Consider the following 15,764-nt stretch of genomic DNA (forward strand, 5'->3'; position numbering starts at 1 on the left):
GTTTAAAAAGGTTGGTTTTCAGGCAGGATTTGAAGGTGGGGAGAGAGTCAATATTGCGGATGTCTTGTGTAAGAGAGTTCCAGAGACGGGGGGGCAGAGTGACTGAAGGCTCTAGACCCCTTCTTGATGTCAATGTCGTCAGCGAGGTCATGGGTAGGTCAAGTGCCCCTTATGCACCTTCACCTCAGAGGTCAGAGATCACAGTGGATTGGAATTCTGGAAAGTGGAGACAGAATTCCGGAACACTTGTTCACTACTGTCTGGCACAGGCAGCCATCGGTCAGCCGCCATTGGTGCCATAAGTGTGTGGCTACAGTCTCTATTAAAAGACCAGCCAAGGATCCAACATGTTTGGGCTCCATGGTGGTTTTGAACAGTTTGATATGTATAAAGAGGACCTTTTGAGCATCCTGCTGCAGTCACATGACATTAGCGTAAGTCCCTTTAGATGAGTGTTTATGTCATGTCAAATGTAATGAAGTGGCTTGGCGTTAATCATTACTTACCTGGAGGTGTTGTGACCAAGGGCAAAACATGGCAGACTCATCTGTTTTAATGTACTGTTGTCACCCGGGGATGGACCTATCGCTAAGCCTTTGAAAAGTCGGACAAACAAACAATGCTTCACTGACAGTGACTGACTGACCGACCGTGACTGAATGACATTCAATTTCTGATTTACCACAGCAAGTAATAGACATGTTTTTTTTTTAAAGATGACAAGAATATTTAGTTTAGAAGCTTTTCACCATCAGATAGTAGCGAGTTGTTCTGCCTGTAGTGACTTTTGCTGTGATATGATTGGACAATTTCTATTTTGGGGCGTGGCTTAGCGATAAGTCCATTAACGTACAGTTGTCACACAAAGGTCTGGCCCTCTGTGCAGCCGCCGGCCGTGCTAGACTAGACAGACTAAACAACGTCATCTGGTTTTAGTCTGGGTTAACTGGTAGTTCATGAGGCTTCATTATCAACTCACTATCTCACTCACCCACAAGCCAGAGGTAACTATCTAAAGCAGTGGTTTTCAAACCTCTCCTCGGGGACCCCCAGCCGCTCCACATATTTGATCTGTTCCACCACCAGCACACCTGATTCAACTAATCAAGTATAAATCCTAACTGCTTTGGACTTGATTAGTTGAATCAGGTGTGCTGGTGGTGGAACAGATCAGATATGTGAAGCGGCTGGGGGTCCCAGAGGAGATGTTTGAGAACCACTGGTCTTAAGGACCTTACACAGAACCACTGGTCTAAAGGACCTTACACAGATTCACTGGTCTAAAGGACCTTACACAGAACCACTGGTCTAAAGGACCTTACACAGATTCACTGGTCTAAAGGACCTTACACAGCGTAGAGATTCACTGGTCTAAAGGACCTTACACAGATTCACTGGTCTAAAGGACCTTACACAGATTCACTGGTCTAAAGGACCTTACACAGATTCACTGGTCTAAAGGACCTTACACAGCGAAGAGATTCACTGGTCTAAAGGACCTTACACAGATTCACTGGTCTAAAGGACCTTACACAGCGAAGAGATTCACTGGTCTAAAGGACCTTACACAGATTCACTGGTCTAAAGGACCTTACACAGATTCACTGGTCTAAAGGACCTTACACAGATTCACTGGTCTAAAGGACCTTACACAGCGTAGAGATTCACTGGTCTAAAGGACCTTACACAGATTCACTGGTCTAAAGGACCTTACACAGATTCACTGGTCGAAAGGACCTTACACAGATTCACTGGTCTAAAGGACCTTACACAGCGAAGAGATTCACTGGTCTAAAGGACCTTACACAGATTCACTGGTCTAAAGGACCTTACACAGCGAAGAGATTCACTGGTCTAAAGGACCTTACACAGATTCACTGGTCTAAAGGACCTTACACAGATTCACTGGTCTAAAGGACCTTACACAGATTCACTGGTCTAAAGGACCTTACACAGATTCACTGGTCTAAAGGACCTTACACAGCGTAGAGATTCACTGGTCTAAAGGACCTTACACAGCGTAGAGATTCACTGGTCTAAAGGACTTTACACAGCGTAGAGATTCACTTAAGACAACAATCTTGATAAAGATATAAGATGGGGGGTTATTACCCAAGGTGTAATTATTATGTAATCATAAACCATAAACCGCCACAACAGTAACACTGTGTACCTTTTACTGACCATCATCACAACATTTAACAGACCTTGTCCTAGATCATTTACCATGATGTCAGGTGCAATAAGGAAGTAAAGAGGACTTTGATCACCAATGCTGTGTTGTAGGGTATGTGTGTCTTGTGATGCGGAGGAAGTCCACGGAGTGTCAGGAGACTGTCAGACTTTACTAAGGTAAAAGTTGGATTGATAATAGTTGTTTCATGTTGAGTAATATTCTTTACAATAGCATATCAAATGCCTTAGCTTGCTCAATCAATAGTTAAATAACTTCTGATTCACTTTGATCTTTTTGTGATGATCCAAAATCGTTTCGCTTCACTGCTTGACTTTGCTGGACAGTGTCTGAATGCGTGTATCTTTTGAAATGATTTCAAATGTCAAACCTTATTCTGTGTACCTCTGGTGATCTAGCAATGTGTTTGGTCAGTTATTGTGAAAATGGAATCTGCAGCTGGGTCAAACTTGCAAAGGGGCATTTTTCCGTCTGTCTTTGAGGGACACGTTGCACACCAATAGTTGTAAGATCATATAATACAGTTATTGTCAATGGAGACTGAACGGAAGCTTGTCTACCATAAAGCACAGCTCCTTTTAGTCTCTGACCCCTCAGCACAGTGAGTGTTAGTCTCTAACCCCTCAGCACAGTGAGTTTTATTGAGAGCACCAACTCACTCATCCTTTCTTTGTAAATTAGCTGCTGAGGTTTGGGTCCTTGTGTTTGGAGGGGTGAGGTGATGTCACTGGTCATGGAGGGGAAGAGTGCCCTGAGGCGCGCCCAGTCTCTGCGGAGCGTCCCCACAGGCGACACGCCCACGCGGACAGAAGAGAGGCTGAGGGACAGGAAGAAGTCTGTGTCTCAGCTGGTGGCCAGGTGAGAAGAGGCACATGACCTTCAGCCCTACAGCTGAATTACAATGGACCTATCGCTAAGCCACGCCCCAAAATATAAATTGTCAATCATATCACAGCAAAAGTCATGACAGGCAGAAAACTTGGACAAACAAGTCGCTAATATCTGATGGTGAAAAGCTTCTAGACTAAATATTCTTGTCATCTTTAAAAAAACAGTCTATTACTTGCTGTGGTAAATCAGAAATCAGAAATTTGCCAACTCCCACCATTGTAAGTCATTGAATGTCATTCAGTCACGGTCGGTCGGTCAGTCACTGTCAGTGAGGCGTTGTTTGTTTGTCTGAGTTTTCAAAGGGGGCGTGGCTTAGCGATAGGTCCATAGATCTTTTTTAGGACAGGCAACGAAATGTCGATCACTTGGTGAAACTGTTTGCAAAGCATTAATGAAATATTTTTGTTCTTTCAATTATTTTTATTACATTTTTGTTCTACACATAACAGATATCAAAGCTCAGTGGAAATAAACACTTCAGTGGAACCAGTAGTGGAAGTAGCTCCCAATAATCACGTGGAGCTAAAGAAAAAGGTACAAACATTACATTATAGTTCTACACATACAGTTCTACATCAACAGTTATCCAACACACAGTGCTGTTGGGGACAGTGGTTGAAACAGTGGTTGGGGACAGTGGGTTTGAAGACAACAAAGCGTGCGTCAACATACTATACATTTGTTTTACCACTAGATAACTCCCCTGACTTCTCCGACATCTGTGAGTGACCAATCAGAGAGCAAACTGGAGTCTTTCCTGAGGAAGAAGGACATGAAAGACCAGCCCCGGAGCAAGACCAGCCTCTCCCGCAGTCAGTCCATGGGGAGCCTGCCTCAGCACAGTGGCTCAGGCATCGGAGCCCTGAAGGCTCTTTTCGAGGCAAAGGTCAGCCTGGGAGCCGCAGGCCGCTCATCACCCCCCCCCAAGATGGCCGCCGCAGTCCCAGCAGTCAACAGGGAGGCAGGAGAGAGAGAAGCTCCGATAAAAGACCAGGGAACGCACAAACCTGCCGCAGTGGCGAAGGAGGAGGAGGTAATTCCAAAGATGAAGGATGTTGTTATTGAGACACGTTATTTGGTTAGTTTGGCAAGTAGAGAAGGCTTGATATATTATAATAATAATAATAATACATTAGACTTATATAGCGCTTTTCTAGACACTCAAAGACGCTTTACAAACTGAAACGATTGAGTAGTAATAATAAAAAGGAGCAAAAATATAAATAAAAGAAAGTATAGGGGCCTAATTAAGGCAGTGCTGGGGACACATGGGAAGGGGAGGGGGAGAGGGTTAACTGGTGAAGGCGAGCTTGAAGAGGTGGGTTTTGAGGGCCTGTTTAAATGTTGGGAGGGTGTTGGCCTGTCTGATGTGGTTGGGGAGGGCGTTCCAGAGGGACGGGGCTGCGGCTGAAAAGGCCCTATCACCCCAGGTCCGGAGCTTGGTCCATATATTAGTTATATGCAAATTCAGCATCCCTTCTTATTCACATTATATTCATATCATACTATATAGTAGTAACACAAGAGTAACACAAGCATAATGTTATTAATAGGTGAGAAATGTGACCAGGTCAGAGAGGAGAAAGACCATAAGTGGCATAGATCTTGAAAAGATATCCACAACATCCCAAGATGGTGAGTAGACACTTACATTATCAACAACCAATACAGTAAGTGAACAGATTATATTGTCATTATACAATAATAACTTGTTGCTTGTGGTTGGGATAGCAGCTCAGATCTACACACCCTCAAATTAATCGATATCCTGTGGCCTGGGGTGGGTGGTCCAGTGGTCTAGCACCGCAGTCTACAGTGCACACATATGCCCATGTCGGCATGGGTTCAACTCCGGCCCATGCCCTGCTGACATGCCCTCTCTCCCTAACTTTCCTGTCTGTCTTATCTGTCCAATAAAATGAAAAACTATGAGTGGGGCTACTAAAAAAAATATATATAATAATAATCGATATCCTCAGACAGTCAAGCTTTTTATAGTTCACAGGCAAACTGAAAGGTGATGAAAGATGTTTGGAACTCAGGCCATCTTGGTTCAATAGGCAACATCTTCTGACCAGTGAACCAGGAGAAGAGGCTGACTCAGCTGGAAAACACTTGCTGACATCACAGACAGGGCGGTCCGATGCTGGGCCAATGCGACCAAAATAAAGCTCTGACCAGAAAGGGGATAGATGGGGGAAGTGGGAGAGGAGGAGGGAGAGAGTTTACTAGCAGTGACTGTGCAGGGATGAGGGGCCAGGAATAGCCTTCTTGTGGATGTGTGCGGATGACAGGGTCAGCTGTCAGCCCAAGGCCTAGTGACGGAGAGAGAGAGAGAAAGAGACACATATAGGGCTAACCTCACAGACACCAGTCCAGAGTCACAGAGGGAGTAGCACCAGTTACTTTGATCCAGCTTTGAGTGAAATCCAGAGGACAGTCAGGGAAGAAGGAGGAATTGGGAACAGTTTACCCCCTGTGAGTAGATGTTTTACTTCATCAATCATTCGGAATGTGTCTATTTATGGTGAGGTCTATGCAAGGGTAGAATTTACTATCTATTTATGTGTCTAAAATACATACTGTATGTGCAGGCTTGTACATGAATATAGATGCTGTAGGGATGAGTGAAAGGACGAGTGGTGAAATATCGGTAAACACTCATAAGACTCTCTTTTCTAGAAATACCTCTGTAGACATGTTTGGCCTCCTGCATAATGTTCTCTATGATGCAAACAAGACATATAACTTAAGTTGTATTGTAAAAACCAATTAACAAGACGTGACGTTAGAATTATAAGGTTATATCTAATTTTTGTCAAAATTTTGTTTTTTACATAATCTGATCCATTAGGTGTTTATTAATGCCTGTGTGGTGTTATTTTTAAAATGTTGACATTTTTGAGTTAGTAATTCATAAAATACAAAGGTTCCATCTCACAAAACATGTACCGGTAAATGTGAATGTAAAAACTTTGACGCTCAATATCTCTGAACCACCCTAAACGGAGATAGAACCTGATAATTCTAAGCTCACGAAGTTAAGACACAAATGTGTGAAGAGAGAGAACTTCCTCTTCAATCCCTGTGGTGGTTTATCTGTGTCAAGAGAGTCAGGTGTCACTCAAGTGCCACCCTCACAACCCTCCAATGGGACACTAATAACTCACCATGAGGGCAGCTGTTGAAGTGTAGTGAGAGAAAATAACATGACAGAAGAACTATAACAATTATCACAGTAGGTTGGTTACCTAGTAAATATGTAAATATGTAGATTGTATGGTATTGGTGCTAATTCATTTACATTGGTTGTCTATCAACAATAAATGATGGTCTCTCAAGCTCTCTTTAGATGGTATTATTTACTATATGGCCATACACAGGCTTAAAGTACTCACCCATTCATATGATTTCAAAACAGGGTCTTAAAATACTCAGAAGCTATTCAGTAGGAGCAGTTGTTTTGTCTTTGATGTGCGCTGCATTGGCAATTCTTCGGATAAAGCTGTTGATCTAAACCAGACTTTTTTTACATACATGTACATGTACATGAACGTACATGTTCTACGGGACAAATGTACAGCTAACATTGATACTACAGTATGTACTGTAGTAACTCTCAAATGAATCTAGAAACAACATTGTAAGAACATGCTGTTATGCCTGATGTGGGCATACAAGCATGATCAGCCGGTAACTACTATCATGTGCAGGCGTACCCGTACGTATCCTAGAAGTGATTGGCCTGGTTACATAATACATGAATAATTGTATTGTAATTGCATTGTAATGTGAGTTGAACAGTTTGTATTATTACACAAAAGGAATATGGGTTACTGCATGTAATCATCTACAGCATTTACTATGGAACAACATTTATTCTCTGGTATACAATGTTGTTACCAGGGTACCAATGTGTATACTATCAGCTGTTTATCAAAACGAGGGTGCTATAGGTGCAACAGTGTCTCAGCCAAACAACAGAACAACATATTGAATATACAACAACTTCCAATGCCTTCAGATCACACACACGCACATCCTTGCTTTGACAGGAAAGTCTTCATGGGCAAAAAGTCACAATGAATCAAGCTAAACACTTGCAAATCCTTCAGACAAGCATGTTTGAATGTCAACACTGATGCTGCATCTCTAACAGTCTATCTGATGTTTCATCTCACACCAGTCTATCTGATGTTTCATCTCACACCAGTCTATCTGATGTTTCATCTCACACCAGTCTATCTGATGTTTCACAGATGACAAAAGATCGATCGCAGACGTCAGAGACGGCTCCCTCAACAAGCAAGGCCAGGAGAAATCACCCATCTCTGTCAAAGTCATGTCTGCTCTCTATCTGTCAAAAGTAGCAGCTGCAGACTCAGCGGGCAGACCTTTAAAACCAGTTAGTATTTGTCTCCTCTTCAACTCCTCTGGTGTGTCTATTAGAACCTGGGGTCAGGGGATCAGGCTGGGCCCAGTATGTGGCGAGCCCCCTAGCATTCCAGGGGACAGAGTTCATGTGGAGCAGGTTGTCCAACACTCTTGGCTAAGGCCTGGGCTACACAGCACCGGATTTGTCTGAAACGATGAAGATTTGATATCGATTGCACCTCACGGCTACACGACTCCGCCGAATTCGTGAGCTGAGACGTGACGAGACGATAACGCTGGGAGGGGGTTTCTCTGGGAGGGTGTTTCTCTGGGAGGGTGTTTCTCTGGGAGGGTGTTTCCGTATAATTTTTCGATAACAATGACGCGGACACCGACACATGTATTGTGGTTTACTTAATACTGTTCAGCACTTGGTTACATTCAATGCATTACTTGTGCTATATAGGCAAAATAAAATTATGAAAGGGGCAAATAACAAGTGTGCGCATCAAAGGTCTAGGCATTAGGCACGTAACATCCATATGCTGTATAAATAAAGTGATTGAATGATGTATGTGCGCATTGCGTGCGACCCAACCATTCAGCGCAAGTCTTGTGCTATAAATAGCCTACACTTGATAAACCAGTGTTGTGATACTATTTATCTTCTTAGAAACATCTTAGCAAGAGGCACTTCAACAATTATCATAATGTTTATTATGCATCAGCTCTTTTTATACAACCTAAATGTACACAGATGAATAACGTATACAATGCCATATCTTGGATGCAGACATAATGTAAGTGGAGAGAAGATTGATCAGGAGTTGACAATACTACGGAATGAATGAAAATGAATGAATTATGATTATTTTACGGTACTGTCTCAATTATATTTTAATCATTTTCTGGGTGTACCAGTAGGCTACGCGCATGCCCAGTGTACCTGAATACGTGTTTCCATGTGGCCAGAGATTCTTTTGCGCGACAATGAGAAAACACTTGTGTGGCCAGAGATCGAAATTGCGTTTCGTCGTCGTTTTGTCTTCGTGTAGCCTAGGCCTAAGATTTATTCACCTCTGTCTTAGATAGAAGATAGAATCATCAGCAGTGGTTAGGGTAAACATACTGTAAGTCTTAAGGACCCTTAGAAGATTTAGTTCACGATTTCTGAAAGGATATGCACTGTGATTTGACCAAAGCATACAGAAAAAATAAAAGACAGATTACTGGTACGCCAGTACTAGAAGTAACTGCTATGTCATGAAAATATATTGTTGAAGATATTGCCTATACATTATGTCACAGTAACATGAGATATTTTGCCTCCAGGCACAAGATCAAACACCCATTCCCAAACCATCTGGGAATAGAGGAAAACCAAGCAAGGTAGGCAAATAATAATTGCTACGTGATATCTAGTTTTTGTATTACAAGTTTGTATACAAGTTGGAATGCCAGCATTAAAATGATGCTACAAGATGTTTGTTCCTAATTCTTTACATATTATCAAATGTTGGCTGTTAGGTTCATGATGTAATGTAAATCAATTTCTTATCTCATTAGACGAGACAGTCCCCACTGTTTAAGGGCAACAAACCTTTGCAAAAAAAGGTTTTGCTCATGGGAGTGGGGAGGTGTGTATCTCTCTATCCAATCAGGTCATTTGTTGACAATATTCTGTATATTTCAGGGACCAGTTTTTGGTTTGTGAGCGCTAATTTTAGTGGCCAAAAACCGACAAAGATCCTGTAGCATCTCTTTAGCATCAGAAGGAATCTTCAGAAATAGGGTATGGTAGCCTTTATAAAATGCTACCAGATAACAACAACCATCTGCTCGTGATACTAATGAAAACCATCCAAGTGCATATGTCAGGGTACACAAATGGCAATAACATGGTATTTTGTCAAACCATAACTACAAATGGACATGTCTTTTTTCACTGAGGAATGTGACTTATAGCACTGGTTGTTTTGGAGTTCAGCTAACCCAATAAGACATGGCATGTGGAACCCTGGTTTGCAAGGCAAGTTGTTGTGGTTTCATAACAACTGACCAAATACAATAGGTAATGTATGGCTCAAATTCCTTCAAGCATGGCTGCTCTTTTTGCGCATGGTTTTCAATTGACGGCTAATTCCCTCAATAAAGAAAACAATGATGTGAATATCTCTTTGCTTTCCATCTAAGATGACTGAGAACACCAAACAAATGAAAGATGCTCACCTTCAACCTGCTCCAGCCGGACCTCAGCCAGAGTTAGGTCACATCAAGAGGACACACACCCAGCCCTCCGTGTCTGCACTCCCTACCAAAGAGACATTCTCTGCATTGTACCAACAGCGGCAGAAATGCGAGCTGAGGAGACTCCTCAAACACACTCACCCAGAGCTGAAGACCCTGGATGGCGTGGTGGACAAGGAACTTGCTGAAGTCCTGAGCTCAGAGAACATGCCGACAGCTGCCGACACCGGATACGAGGGAGAGGTCCTTTCCAGGCGCTGGATATTTGAGAACTGTGCACCGTGCAACACTGTGGATCCCCAGGCCTCCAAAACGCACATGGCTCAGGGGGCTGTCCAAGGGGGAGATGTGAGGAGAACATCAGCACTGTTTGAGCAGCCATGGGAGATCCTTCATGAGGAGAGAACCATGGTTGCAGTTGTGGGGGCTGAGGCTTCACCTGGGGATGTCCCTGAGTGTAAGGAGGAATTCGTTAGAATGGACGTTCAGTCCACTAAGAGATTGTTTGAGAGTCAGGGCAGAGATCCCAAAGCCAGCCAAGAGGATATTTCCCAGAGCAGGGTGGTTGTGTCTGAGGATGAGAGGGTAGCTGTTCAGAAAAGAAAACATGTCTTTGAAAGTGAAAAGAAAATGCAGAGAGAGAACAAAAGCAATATTTGTTTTAAAAATCTTGATGTGACATCTCAGTTTCAGAAACAAACTCCAGGTGTCAATGTTAATGGAGCAAATACTGAAGGTGAGGTTTGTGAGATCCAACTAGCTCAGCAGGTCGTTCCCAGAGTCTTGGAAAGAAAGTCAACAGGTGTTTCAAAAGCAGAGGTTGATGATGAAACTATTCAAAGAGGTTCAATCTATACAAGTGAGTCTCTTTTAGAAGATAACCCTTTCAGAGCAATAAACATGTATGAAACCAAGGCCCAAAACAACAATGCACCGTCAGATGACCTGCCAACAGACAACAGGGCAGCTGAGGACATGCCAGTGGCTAATGTTAAGAACAGAGCCCAGCTGTTTGAATCCATGCCATTTGATAGAATCAACCATCAGAATAGAGAGGAAATGGAGGCTATGGTGGAGTGCATAAATGAGACTCTGAATTATCTCTATCATGTTAATGTCATCCATTCACATGGATTCATCATGGAGGCTCACGAGACAGGAATTGCTAAAAGGGCTAAATACTCACTAAACAATAGTAGGCCAGAAATACAACATGACAAGGTGGATGAAGGGGGCATTCAGAATTTCATACTCCAGCTGTTAGCTAGAGCAATCCTAAAACCCCAGGTAGTTTACCTGAAGGAGGACGAGCAGGCAAATGTGGAGGTCACAATGGTAGATGTACCTGTCCACCAGCGTCCATTTACTGCAAACCAGGAGAAGGAATTCAGAACCGCTAATACTGTTCAGCTCATTGAGGATATCCTCAGTCAAGACAACTCTCTGAGGAAAGGAGTGCTGATACAGGAAAATGTTCAGGGGTGTGCTGAGGTTACTGTTTACTCCCTCTACAATCATGCTGAAGGAGAGGTGAAGAGATATTGCCCCCTGCAAGAAAAGAAGACAGAGCTCATAGTCAAAGACACTGCTTCAGGTGATGAGAATAAAATGGGAACTCAGGAAGTAACAAAAGGGGATGTGAGATCCACCATCAGCTGTCTTTTGGCTACTGCTCAAGACAACCCCAGCCCATCCTCATTCAGACCTGAGGTAAACATAAGGGGAACTGTGAAATTATTTAGGAGCTGTATTGAGAACGGTGACTTGGAATACCTTAAGACCCTCCAGGTTCAGCCATCAGAGGAAGAGGAACTTCCTAACAAGGTTGAAATAGAAGCAGGCGACTCCACAGAGCGTCATCAACAACAAGAGGACCAGGTGAAGCAGAACGATCCAGATATAGTTCCAGTGGACATGAAGAAACTTAAAAACATGTTCTCAGCTGGAGGATCAGCCTATGAAAGAAGTGTCAAAAAGAAAGAGATAATACATGGCGACATCCACTCTACCAAGCTGTCTCTCGGACAATCAAGCCAAAGTATGCTACCTGTAGAGAGGGAACCAGGTAACGGCTCCCTCTCTACACCTCAGGAGCAGAAGAATCATAGCCTGAGGAGTGATGTTCAGGTGTCAGAGAAAGAACATGACTTATGTGAAGTATCACAGGAGATATCTCTCCATCCTGAGACTCAGGAAGATGATACGGTCCATCAAGCAGAATTAGTCGAGGTGGTTGAGGACGAAGACGAAATATCAAATCTGCAAACTGCCATTTATAATCTCCAACAGGCCACAATCGAGGCAAAACGCCACGTTTTGTCTGGAAGCGGTGGTGGCATCAAAGCAGAGAAAACTCCTAAAACGGTAGAGCAGGTCCCACAGACTGCCGTGAAAAAGGAAAAGACATGCTGTGCTTCAATAAAGACCTTTGCAGGGCCCCCAAAGATGACTTCAGAGCATGAATCTGAATCCTGCAAGGAGGAAAGCTGTGCAGAAATGGCTTTAGAAGAAAAACAAACCGTTGATGCCGGTAGTATAGAAAGTCAAGAAGGCACAGAGGTTGTCCAGCGAGGACATTTAAAAGCTGCCATTAAGTCTTTACACAGTGTTAAGAAAGAACAGTATCAAGAGGAAAAGGAAGAGGTTGTGAGAGGTAATTTACAGGCAGCCCTCGATTCTTTGGAGAAGTCTAGCTTAAATGTCAGCAAAGGGGATTTCAGGGCAGCCATGATTTACAGAAATTCAGGGAAATCTCATACTGAAAGCTATAAGAAGATTGACATGGGGTCTGTTTCCAAACCCACTGTAATACAGGTTGAGCCTCTGACTGAATCTAAATCAGCTCCCTTTGTCACGATAAGTGTAAAAGAACAGGTGGCCACTGAGGGGCTGAAGGTCACAACTGCAGAGCCCCCCAGCTCTGACCACACAACAAACAAGCCAGAGACAGACACTTCTTTAGAAAACAAATCCCAGAATGCATCTGTGGCTCCCACTCAAAACAATAAAAGGCCTATTGGTCCAAAACCTGCTATTCCTCCCAAACCAGACCATTTAAAGGCTAGCTCGGGTCAATTGAAAGGAAGTATAATTATTCAGTCAATAAAAACAGAATGTTGCTGTGAGGGCCAGGTCATTTCTATGAATACTACTAATATAACAAAACAACAAAAAATAGAGGTACCTCCCCAAAACGTACTGATCAAACCACTGTCCTATAAAGATGCACTTTGTAGGGGCTTATCACAAACTGACAGTGCTAAACCGAGAAAGTTGGACTCTGAAATACAAGATAGACATTCTATTGAAACAACAAATGATCTGGCTGCTGATATTCCTCATTACACTGAGGAAATGAACTTAGAGATTCAGAGTACAAAGGTGATCCCTGATAGAGAAACTAGCGATAATTCTGCGTTAGTGGGTAAAAGTAATACTGACTTACCACAGGAGGGAGAAAGCCACCAGAGTTGCTCAGAGAATTCTGGGAGGGCAAATGAGGCTATTATAGGATTTCAAGCAGCACTTAAAAATGTTGGAGGGGAAAAGGAGGCTGTAGCTAAGAAAACCCCTGTCAAGCCCAAAAGAGTCAAAATGGCTGTGGAAGAACTAAATTACACCAGTCAGCCAGGAAATAAATCAAATACCCATGAGCAGATCTCTGAAAACAGCAAAGACAAAGTACAGATGAAAAAAGAAAACAAAGTTGTGATGAGGGAGAGGAAAGTGAAGGCAGAGACAGAGGATGAACAGCGACAAAGACTGTCTGTTCACATGGATGAAATCATGAGAGGAAACGTGACTACTGCCATGGAGATTTTCGATAACCTGCGAAAACAAGAGCAACTGCAAGACATTCTCACCAAAGTAGAGGAAATGGAACAGGACACAAGCCAAGTTGATGTTAGGTCCTTGAGGAGAATATTTGAGAATGTACCTGCTTGGGTTGTCATACCAGGAGTAAAGAAACAACAGAAACAGAACAAGGTGGAAAAGAAGTTGGAAACGTCAGAACCACCGAAAGACCATAATGAAAGTGTGTCCTCCATGGCACTTGTTTTTGGAGATCTTGAGAGAGCAAGTGAAGAAATAATTAATCTTAAAGAGCAGACCTTGGCAAGACTTATGGACATAGAGGAGACCATAAAGAAGGCTCTGTACTCTGTCTCCACTTTAAAATCAGACTCTGACATTGCAGGGTTATCTGGTCTGTTTAAGGAGTCGCTGGGAACAGTGCAGGATTCCCCAACCACCAGCAACATAAGGAAAATTTGCATTGGCTCAAGCAGAGCTAAAATGTCTCAGGCAAAGGAGAACCCTAACACTAAAATGCAGAAAGACACATTTCTGTCAGTAATATCTGAGGCTGATCAGATGTTAGAGATCACAGCCACAAAACCTAGGGCCAGTTCTCCATCCTCCCCTTGCTTCATCTCCATACAATCTGCAGCCAGGAAGAAGGGTGAGTCATCCCTGCAGACACCCCAGCCTGCAGCAGGCTCAGTCTGTCAGCATAGCCCCAAGCAAGGAGAGAAATTCCGGTCAACAAAGACTATGCAATGCAACAGTAGCTCTCACAACGAGACCAGTGACCCCAGCGAGAGGTCTGGTCAAAGGCAATCTTCCTGCAACCCTCTCAGTCAGAGACGCCAGGTCAGCGTCCTGGAGGTGCAGACCATCCCTGAGGGGAATAGCATCATTGGCTCCCAGACTGTTAGAGAGAACTATGAGAAGACAGATCATTTTGGCAACCTGTCCTATTCCTCCAAAGCCTCCACAGTTGTCTCCAACCAGCCAGAAACTAAAACATCATCTAGGGGTTCAGTAGTGACCAGTCAAACCAGGCATGAGGTAGTCCCATACCCAGAAGTCAGATTGCCTATCAACAAAAAGCCTTCACCTCCCTTGTAAATTCTAGAAACAGGCTTTTTTTTGTTATAACAATAAATGTAATTGTTTTTCATATGTGCACACTATTGTATTTTGGGTTTATTCAGTTTGATGTCTTTCATATTAACTTTGAAACGTTGGTTTAAAAATGTGTTTTCATACTTTTGAATGAAATAAAATGTGAATTTTCCATTGTCTTGCGATCTTTGACCAAAATGGACCACTTGGCCATGTACACATGTACTTTTTCAGATTGTCAATCATAGGATAAATCACAAATCACCAAATGTCAGAGAACTCATTAAGGAAACATTCAAGTTTTCTTACAGTGTTTGGCAAGCTTAATTAATAATATTTGTTGTCTTGTAATCATGTAAAAAAGCAAAAACACATGTTAATACAATGTTGTTGAAGTAATTACAGAAAGGAATAGGGGCAACTTAAAGTAATATGTGACCCAGTGTTTCAAACCATCCATTTTTAATGGGGAAAGTGTATTTGATTAGTTTTACAGTTCAACTTTGGCATGAATTCATTCTTACTTTGTTTATTGTCCCTTTAGTTTCTCCCATCTAAGCAAGATATGTGCTCAGCCTGTTTGAAACCAGTTTATCCTATGGAGAAAATGACAGCAGATACATTCTTTTTTCATAAAAACTGTTTCTGCTGTAAGCACTGTAACAAGAAGTTGAGGTGAGATATCAAGAATGGCAGATTAATTCAACTAAAAAATATATTGATCTCTGAAATTCAACACCTTAATCATTTGACTGTAATCAGTAAGTATAGGTGAATGAATGTAATTCAAAATTGAAAGCCTGAAGTCATTGTCCATACAAGGATATTGCTTCAAATGATTTGTTCTCAATTGTAATTGTACATTGGAATTATGCTTAATAACATGAATCAAACCCATTGTATAATATGTTACATCCATGTCAATGTTTTTGAGCTAACAACGATATGTGCTCTATCATAGCATGCAGAGCTACGCCCCTCTTTATGGGGAGTTCTACTGCGTGTTTCACTACCAACAGCTGTTCAGAAGGAAAGGCAACTATGACGAGGGCTTTGGTCACACCCAACACAAGGACCGCTGGCTGCAGAGGACCACAGAGGACATGGGATCCAATGGCATTGATGTCATATAGATCTCCCCACAGGTGAG

The 15,764-nt window shown here is 42.6% G+C and overlaps 2 protein-coding genes across 2 annotated transcripts; both read left to right on the forward strand.

Moving 5' to 3' along the window:
• Positions 1–2,927: 2,927 nt before the first annotated feature.
• Positions 2,928–14,617, forward strand: LOC308173869 (xin actin-binding repeat-containing protein 1-like; the record flags this gene model as incomplete). The annotated part of the gene is made up of 5 exons (XM_080548923.1): positions 2,928–3,044; positions 3,780–4,118; positions 9,653–10,291; positions 10,622–12,070; positions 13,364–14,617. 5 exons carry the CDS (start codon positions 2,928–2,930, stop codon positions 14,615–14,617), a joined length of 3,798 nt encoding a protein of 1,265 aa, XP_080405049.1.
• A 417-nt stretch (positions 14,618–15,034) lies between these two features.
• LOC308174190 (LIM domain-containing protein 2-like) lies at positions 15,035–15,761 on the forward strand. The gene is made up of 2 exons (XM_080549272.1): positions 15,035–15,289; positions 15,576–15,761. Exons 1-2 carry the CDS (start codon positions 15,180–15,182, stop codon positions 15,745–15,747), a joined length of 282 nt encoding a protein of 93 aa, XP_080405398.1. The 5' UTR covers positions 15,035–15,179; the 3' UTR covers positions 15,748–15,761.
• Positions 15,762–15,764: the final 3 nt, after the last annotated feature.

Source organism: Nansenia antarctica (assembly GCF_963989245.1).
Source record: "Nansenia antarctica genome assembly, chromosome: 19".
Classification (NCBI taxonomy): domain Eukaryota; kingdom Metazoa; phylum Chordata; class Actinopteri; order Argentiniformes; family Microstomatidae; genus Nansenia; species Nansenia antarctica.